At 43.3% G+C, this 9,587-nt stretch overlaps 1 protein-coding gene across 1 annotated transcript; it reads right to left on the bottom strand.

Annotated features, from left to right (window-relative positions):
• Nucleotides 1-1,774: 1,774 nt before the first annotated feature.
• On the bottom strand, nucleotides 1,775-9,003 carry LOC108699866 (Golgi-associated plant pathogenesis-related protein 1). The gene is made up of 6 exons (XM_018232505.2): nucleotides 7,294-9,003; nucleotides 6,600-6,687; nucleotides 5,252-5,467; nucleotides 3,377-3,454; nucleotides 2,991-3,174; nucleotides 1,775-2,517 (listed from the first exon to the last, which is right to left on the bottom strand). The coding sequence occupies exons 2-5, from the start codon at nucleotides 6,685-6,687 to the stop codon at nucleotides 3,023-3,025; spliced, it is 534 nt and encodes a 177-aa protein (XP_018087994.1). The 5' UTR covers nucleotides 7,294-9,003; the 3' UTR covers nucleotides 1,775-2,517; nucleotides 2,991-3,022.
• Nucleotides 9,004-9,587: the final 584 nt, after the last annotated feature.

Raw genomic sequence — 9,587 nt, 5'->3', positions numbered from 1 at the left:
TTCTGTGAAAAAACAGGTTCCAGTACAGAATTCTGCTGGAGGGATGCCATTGCATGGAGGGCTTTAGAGGTGGCACAAGGTAGTGCTGAAAGATCAGGTCAGTGTGGAGCAGAGAAGGTGTCCGGGAGTTGGGATAGTGTAGCTGTTCGTTACACATTCTGTGTATTTAGTGACACGATTGGGAGACCTGTGTGTTTGGACAAACCTGATTGGCAGGTGACACTTGAGTGTTTACATTTGCTATTTATAGTCACCTCTTTCCTGTAATTATCAGGGACATTTACACGACTCCCCGCATACCTCTACCTGTTTGATTCTCACCTTGCCTACTCCTCACATAGGAGCGCAAATGCCTCCAACAGGCAGAAATACAAGAATATCTCCTGGCACTCTGGTATACCTCCCAACTGTCCCGTTTTTAGAGGGACAGTCCCTCTTTTGACAGCTCAACCTGCAGTCCCTCATTTCTACTGGATAGACCAGTTTTTCTCTGCACTGAACAGCCAGAAAAAGAAACAATGTTTCTAACTTATCAGCACCTGTAGCCTGCCAATTCTTAGGGTGCACGTGCAACGGTTTCTACCATGTATCCGTTCACTCACAATTTTCAAATATTGACAGCACCAGTCATGGATTTCTTTGCTTAAAATGCCTTTATTGAGACATGGGCTCAGACCCCGATACACTTGGCCTCAAGTGTATCGGGGTCTGAGCCCATGTCTCAATAAAGGCATTTTAAGCAAAGAAATCCATGACTGGTGCTGTCAATATTTGAAAACTTTCATAACCTGGTAATGAGGGGGTGTGGCCACAAAACTAGGCGTGGTCTGTGGTCTAAAAAAAATTTGCCGCACTACGCACACCAAATTTTTTGTCCCTCTTTTAATTTCCAAAATGTTGGGAGGTTTGTACTGGTGTCACTGTCTCTACTTCCTTTGCACAGGGAGTGTATTTCCCAGTGCTCGTGTGACTGTCTCCACTTCCTTTCTAGTAAAAGATCATAGTTGTAGTCTCACTGCAGGATAGTATTGATCCCAATGTTATTAATAGGGAAAAAACATAAATATATAGGAAGGCTGGTATTTTTTTTCAAGAAAAGGTGGAAACCCTACTGCAGGATCAGTTGCATCTAAGAGGCTCGTTTACAGCACTGCTGCCTGGCGAGGCTCAAGGTGCAGCATAATATTCCCAGAACCCTCACAGTAGCTTATTTGCCCTCATATTGATGTCCCCGGGGCCCGTGTAGTCTCTTTTCTTTCACCCACCAGTGAAAAGTCTTTATCTGTGGCGCATGATAAGGTCTGTGTGGGACGTCTGGGTGTGGAGCAGAAATGGGCGCCTGGCTGGCAGAGCCAGAGAAAGTAAGAGCTTTTGCTGTTTCCAGATGTTGGAGCTGCCAAAAGTGTTGCTTTACAGTGAAGGTTATTATTATTATCCCTGGCAACTCCTGGGGCAGCGAATCTCATTAAAGGGAAAGTATCCTGTAGGTGGCTGGGAGCTGCCATGTTGCTTATTGATTGTTGCATAGTCCGTATTAACCAGGCCATGCAATGCAGGTAGGTTCCAGGCTGGCAGTGTGAGATGCCACAGACACTATTGTGCCTCTAGGTACTTGCCATGCATTGCACTGGATCCCAGGCCTAATGGGGAGAAACCAAAGTCATTCTCTGGTGATTCTGGCTCTGGCTTGTCATAGTTGGGCACTGCTGTAGGGTGTTACCCCCTCACCCATGGATAGGACAAGGGGTAAGTACTGATCTAGAACACACACAGCTGCTTCCAAATGCACATTTCTTTATTTTCCAGCCCAAAAAATATATAATCAATCAGCAGCAGAAGAAGAGTTAAATACTGAGAGGAGATACTGTAAGGGCAACGAGAAAAGGAACAGGGGCAGGCTTGCCCCTAAGGCTCACACTCCAATATGTAGGATCTTAACTTTGTACCTGGGCAAGGTACAGGGTGTATTTCTGTTCACTCCTCTAAAACCTCCCCATTGGTAAGAGAACCCCACTATTCTTACCCATGTACAGAGCTCAGATCCTTCTCCTGTGCTGCTCTCCTTCCCATTGTCTTTAGCCACTAGAAGGAATTCCAGATACACATGGCCGATATGCATCAGTAAAAGGGGAAAATTCCAGTCAGATCTACTGCAAGTCACGCAGCATTCCTGACCATAGAAAAGAGAGCAGCCCAAGAGCAGGAAGTACAGAAAATCAGAGCTCTGTACCTAGGTAATCACTGCGGGAGATAGGAATCCCCAGACATACTATAGGGTTCATCATGGGGCTAATGGAAATGGGCGCAGGTTTCATCCAAAGTGGACCCATCAACCCATTTGATTATTAGGACCCATTAACCACCACCTCCTGTTAGCCAGAAAGCCGACTGTACGGATGATATCTTCTGGTTTTCCATGGGGATTCGGAAATCTTTAACCCTTTGGGCCCCATTTAGCCCTGGAGTATTCGAGGAGACGCAGCTCACGTAATTCAGAACAGAAGGACAGACTTGCAGCTGGGGGGGGGGAAATAAAGGGAGATTAAAAATGAATTTATAAGCTTCACATTCACCAAATCTCTTACTGTTTAAAATATTTTATTTGATTTTCATATTAAACAAATGAAATCAAAATGACAACAAATGTTATGCAGATGAATAAAATATGTTGCAAAGGAGACAATGGCATGATAGTATCAAAACTATATCATTCATGAAAAATAACAAAAAAACGAACTAAAAATTGCACCAAATCTCTTAATGTTCTGAAACACATACTGCTCAGGGAGCCATAATGTATATAAATGCTATTGCACCCAACTGCAATAAGCTCCAGTCTCCTGCCTGAACTGTGGAAGGAGAGCAGCCCAAGAGGAGAAATATACTAATTGAATAAGAGGCACAATTGCACATCCTCCTCAGGACACGCAGGAGATGTAATTGGTACAGTGTGTGTGTCTGTACAATCATTAATCAGTAGTCACACTTACCCCATCACCAGAGGGGTCCTCTCATTTGATATTTAGTTGGGGCGCAGGACGTTATTTTTAAACTGTCCAATAACGTTCCCCGCTGGGCTGTACCGTCCCACCACATAGAAAGTCCCTTTGTTGTCAGTGGCTACCCCAACTCCCAGCTCCTTGGAGTTCTTCCAGACCACCTGAGTGAAGTGCCCTGTGGGGGTGCACAGGAAAAAGGGGTTACATGTGATTTCTGTCTGATGCACAATATTCAAAGGGGAAGTAAACCCATTTTGACCTTGTCCTTTATGCCCGGGCACATTAATACACACACATGATGTCTGCCATCTGGTGGCCACACCAAGAAACTGCATGAGCCTATGAGATTGCTCAGGAAGGGACAGGCTCCTACCTACCTGTTTCTGGTTTAAAGTCAGGTTTGTTGTAATCATAAGCCTTAACCTCATTGTACCAGGCATCCACAGCCACATTTCCTGCATCAAAGGGAGAGTCATTATAGCACCTTTATTAGACAGGACCCCCCCCCAATATTGTATGAGCATATCCCACTTATAACTGCCCCATAACAACATCTCTACAGTCACTTTGCACAGAGCTGTGTTACACTGGCCATTTTGACTCTGCAGTAGAATTACCTGGGAATCTCCCAGAATCACAAAAGCCCTTGTTTTATAATAAGGCCTGGCTTCACTGGGGACTAGAATTTAGCAAAGGAATTTAGAAATGGGGTAAAGTCACAGACTGGGTATGATGTATTTATTTGCAAACCAAAAACAATTGATCATTTGTGATTTTAAAGGACTTCACACCCAGGCACAGACATTTGATTTGACTGTACTTCCTGCTCCTGGGCTGCACTCTGTCCCATGGTCAGACAGGACCAGGCCCCTGGATATATGAATCCAATCTCCAATCTCTAAAGCTCCCCATAGACGCGACGATTATTCTTGCCGAACAACCGATTTTAGGGAAGCCCGACCGATCCTTCGAAATTATCGTGCGGTTGGTGGGATTTGAACGATCGTACATCTTACGATTTTTCGCCCGACATCTGTCAGGAAATTGATCGGCCAGGTCAAAAAATCGTTGTCGGTCCCAGTGCAATCTATCTATGTTTGCAGGGCCAAGCATGCAGCTCCCCTTTGTTTTCCTGGCAAATTTGTCTGTATAGTTGATGGTAAATTCGTACGATCGTACTATCGTTCTGAGAAGATCGTGGTCTCACGATCAGGATCTGATCTTTTAAAAATCTCAACATCTATGGCCAGCTTTACCCAGGCACAGACATCTGATTTTACTGTACTTTCTGCTTCTGGGCTGCTCTCTTTCCCGTGGTCAGGCAGGACCAGCCCCCCTGGGTAACTGAATCTAATTTCCCGTCCCCCCAGTACTTACCCAGAGGAAGACTACTTGTGTGACATCAGAGGATGGGAGCTCTGTACCTGGGCAAGTGACCCCAGTCTCCCCTCATCAGTACTTACCCTGAGCTCCCATTTGCTGTATTTAAAGGGGTATTTTTATACAGGTTCTCTGTATATTGTGCCTTTTGTAAGTGGCAGGTCACCAGCCAATGGAATCAATGGCGTAACTAGATATTACTGGGCCCCAGGGCAAATTACTTTTCAGTCCCCCAAAATGTCAAGGTTGACCTGTTTTAACAATAATTATTGAAATTGTATATGAATTAGGGCCTAGTGGGGCCCCTACATCTCCTGTTGCCCCCTGCAGTCAAAGCCAGCATGGTCTGCTTCCTCTGTAGTTACACCCCTGAATGGAATGTTAGTGTCACAGGGTGGGAAAAACCCACTGGGCTCAGCTCTCATGGGCCTCACCAGCTCAGACCTACTCCCTGTCCAGACCTGTCACCACCGGCCCCCGGCTTCCATCTCTTGCCCCAGTCACTGGTCGCCAACTGAGGGTGGATGTGTGCAAGTGATAGTCAGGGGTCTTTGCTGGGGCCCCCTGCGACCAGGGTTGTATCCGGTCTGATGCAGAATGATATGTGAGAAATAGATATAATATATAATATAATTGTCTCCAAACAGCTCCATGAAGTCTCCATGGACAATTGATAAAATAGATAGAATAAAGGCGTTTGTGTCAGAGCGCTCTCTAGCGGTCAGAGCTGGGAAGTGCAGAAATTTAGAGACACCTGATGGGCTGATGGGGAAACTGTATAAGGACAGGAAATAATGTAACACATGCAGTCGCATCAATGGGATTATTATTATTATTATTATTATTATTATTATTATTATCTGGGCATTTACCTGCCAGGGTCCCAGTGCTGGAGCTGTACCTAAAATAAAGGTTCTCTCCGCCCTTGTTGCTGTGCTGCAGTTTGTGGATGGACAGCAGGTAGTTGGCCCATTGCTGAGCTGATTTACTGAGCTCCTCATTGAGTTTGAGTAGAGGAACGTTGTGCTTTTTTCGGTAATTATTGTGAGTCTCCAGAAACTGAGTCTGGAACAACTTCTCATACAGTCCTAATGTGGGAAACAAAAACTGATGTGAAAGTCATACTGTTCCATTGGCTGGAACCCAAAATATAAATTTTGCATAATAACAGAGAATTGAATTGTTAGCCCAACAGCCCAGTATACATTCTGCCTCTTTTCCTACCAGTGTTAACACATTAAGTGGGAAACTTCCCCTTTAATTGTCAGTGTTTCACAGATGCAAACATTTCTATACCTCTCATTTATCCTAGCACAACTTGTACAGGTATGGGATCCGTTATCTGGAAACCTATTATCCAGAGAGCTCTGAATTACAGGAAGGCCGTCTCCCATAGACTCCATTTTAATAAAATAATGGCATTTAAAAAAAAAAATCCTTCTCCTCTTCTAAAAACAGTACAGTACCTTGTACTTAATCTCAACTATGAGGTATGAAGATCTAATTTAGGGAAATACCCCTTATCTGGAAAACTCCAGGTTCCAATCCTTACTGGTGTGATGAAAAGGGTTAATATGCTAAGTACATACAGTACATATTGGGCCCTGGTTCTGTGAGCAAATGGTCCAATTAGTCTGCACTTGTTTCAGGGGGTGGAGTCCTCAACTTCTGGCCCCAACCTTCTCCTTTAACCAGTTTTCTCTATTTTACACAATTTTTTTTCCTGGTCTCTGAAAACTGTAAAATGAGGATTCTACTGTAATATCAGTAATTAATTACATTTCTATACATGTATAAGCCCCGCCCCATTACATCACTGCCAAAAACTCCATCCCCCATACAAATGAGCAACCGTACAGGATGTGTATATACACATATATACCTTTACACCCCTATACACCTACACACTAATACACACACACCTTTACTATATACCTATACAATTATATTCATTCATATACACACACATATACACATATACACACACACACCCACATACACACACACATATATACACAAACACACATATACACACATACACACACATATACACACACATATATACACACACACACACACACACATATACTCACATATACACACACATTTATACACATACACACACCTATACAGATACACACACACATATACAAGAAGACAATAAGATGCATTATACACATAAATTATATACACAGATTATATGTATAAAGGCTACTCTACCTCTTGCAGCCAATGCTGAACATGCTGGAAATTCTGTGCTCAATAGAAAGATTCCGAATAACGACAGCATCCATTTCAGTGAGTCCATCTGTGATGTAAATGTAAAGACACAATGAGCCTGTGAATTGGCTAAGGAGCCCCCAGTAATATTGGCAATAACACAGGACTCACTGGTCCAATGGAACAAGAAAAATTCTGTTCCTCACTGAGACCCACCAGCACCACAGTTACTTCTCAATTCTGCTTTTATATTATTTGTTTATATTATTATTATATGTTATTGATATAGAATCTGCCCCAACTGGTGGATCATTTCATTCCAAATACTGACACTGCTGTTTCTGTCAGTACTTGGCAATGGGGTGTTGTAACCCCTGTTTTATTCCCCTTTATGTTTCTATGCTCAGCTAACCAGTGATTTTCTTCTGCAAAATAACTACCCACAGAATTTACCCTCCCATGTCTCTGCTTCCTTTGCATCGCTGAGCTCTCTTATCTCTCTTGTTCTGTTATACAGATAGCGAGAAACTCAGCTGCCATAAAGCAGGACAGGACTGCTGCTTCCAATGGGGATCAGATAGGATCTGTGCAGCTACTGGGACAGAATGCTCTGTTATACAGATAGCTAGAATCTCAGCTGCCATAAAGCAGGACAGGACTGCTGTGTTGGTAGTTAATGTCAGTACATACTCACCTCTGGTGTACAACGTGAGTGTGCCACTGGCTCCTCTTCCTCGCAGGCAGTTCAGTCACTTCATCGCAAGGCTGATTATAAAGCCCTCGACAGACTGACGGTGTAGCCCCTCCCACATTGGAATGAGTGAGTCAACTAAGGTCAAACTTGCAGACTCCTAGGGTCCCAACCTGTAGTCAGAAGAGTTTATGGTTTAATTTAAAGGGGAACTAAAGTATTTTCTTAAACCCCTTTATCTTATTGACTATAACAATATAATGGGGTAGTTAGGGTGAGAATTGGGGAGACTGACAAATTGACCAAGTCGGGCTTAAATTAAATAAGTTTGAGAAGTTCTGATCCAGTAGAACCCACTTCGACTCTATTTTATTCCAAGAGGGACCCTCGCTGTTGGGTGGCAGTGGGTGACCGGATTCCTTAAGAGCTTCAATCCCTGATCCAGGTACAAGGCAGGCTTTTCACATTCCTAATTATATGGTTTGTCCAGAACCTCCAATGTGCCTCGTGCCACAATACGAGTAGAACCGGTGCCGGACTGTGATATTTTAATGATAGTTGAGTCAGTTCTGTTAATTGGATCCTATATAAATAGGATCATTGTTCCGCACTGGACTCCGCCCGAGGTTTCCAGTAAGGGAGGAAATTATGTGCCCGGATTGGTGCCCCAGGTGTTTATGGAAGTCCTGAAGTTGGATTATTGGGGTGTGGCGTTAATGAAAATATTTCTATTGGTGTGAGGACAAGTCTGTAGGTAGGATAATTAGTGTCAGTGTGAGAGATCAATGGCTGAGCCAAATATTTGGGGAACTGTGATAGGTCCCTTAGACTGTAAGCTCATTGGGGCAGGGACTGATGTACAATCAGTGCATCACTATGGAATATGTTGGTGTTGGTTCTTCTCAGCTCATCTTCTGACTGAATTAAAAAACCCTGGTCTAGAAGTCACCCTGCAGCCCCCCATCTCTCTTTCCCTGTCTCTGTACTGTATGTGCAACACATGGCGCTGGGTAGCCCCAAGGGAACAGATGGAAATGCACTCGGCTCTCAGGAGCAGTTCCATGTCTATTTGTCAAGTTCCTCCTGCCACTCTGCCAGGGCTAGAGGGGTGGCAGTTAAGTAGGTTGGGGAGAGAATGGGAGATGCAATAGACAAAGGGAGGGCATATGTTTAAAGAGAAAACTGTTCTCTGGACTGTACCGCACTACTAATCCCATCATCACCAGCCACAAGCAAAGCATTGTGCAGAAAGTTCCTTTTCCCCCCCAATCCCAAAGCAATGACACAAGTCTCCATGAATTTGACTCATATTTATTTGGCACTACTCAGTGTGGGACTGTGGGTGGGGTTGGTAGCGAGTGAGGGTGGGGTTGGTATAGAGTGGGCTTGGTAGCGGGTGACGTTTGGGTTGGTTGAGGGTGGGATTGGTAGTGTGTGAGGTTGGTAGTGTGTGAGGTTGGTAACAGGTGAGAGTGGGGTTGGTAGCGGGTGGGGTTGGTAGCAGGTGAGGTTGGTAGCGGGTGAGGGTAGTATTTCTGTGCTTTCCCCAAATGGGACATGGAGGCTGTAGGGTAGAAGTGTTGATGGGCAGGTCCTTCTGCAGGCAGAGTGTGGCACACACTGGCAGAGTAGGACAGGCAGAGTATATTACTAAATACAACTGTGTTACCGTTACTACAGTGTTACTATGTTAGTGCATACTAATGTTACTGTTGTGTTACTATGTTACTAATGTTAGATTAAGAAAACAAAAGAACAAGTAGGAAAAGGAATAATTTAGATGGTGGAGAAGTCCCAGTGAATCTGTCTCATATTTTGATAATCTAGGGACCCCACAAAGATGGAGAAGTCAGGACTTCAGGGACAGTGGTCTTGGCATTACCTTCCTATCTAAATGTTGAGGTTAGAAAGATTTCTGAGCAATAAAAGGTTAAAAAAAAATTTGACCACTTTCAAAGAATAATTGAGAAAATAAAGAATTATTATTTTTTGAAAGCTTACTTATCCAAGCAATTGGAGTAATATTATGAATTTTTACTGGATGAATTGATATTTATAATATTAACAATGAAGCACATTATAATTTATTAATAGTTCACCGGGTTATAACCTTATACAATTTAAGAGGTTTAGAGGTATTAATTATTAACTACTAATTTAGAAGCCTTCTAGTAATTCATTATTCTCACCATTAGTATATCACTAAAGCACTTTATTAAGGGTAGAATTGTACTTAAATTATTAAGTTATTGCACTAGCACTTTCCAATTAAACAATGTTTTAGAACAACTAATGGT

Source organism: Xenopus laevis, chromosome 8S (assembly GCF_017654675.1).
Source record: "Xenopus laevis strain J_2021 chromosome 8S, Xenopus_laevis_v10.1, whole genome shotgun sequence".
Taxonomy (NCBI): Eukaryota; Metazoa; Chordata; class Amphibia; order Anura; family Pipidae; genus Xenopus; species Xenopus laevis.
This window is presented reverse-complemented; position numbering and strand designations above follow the sequence as displayed.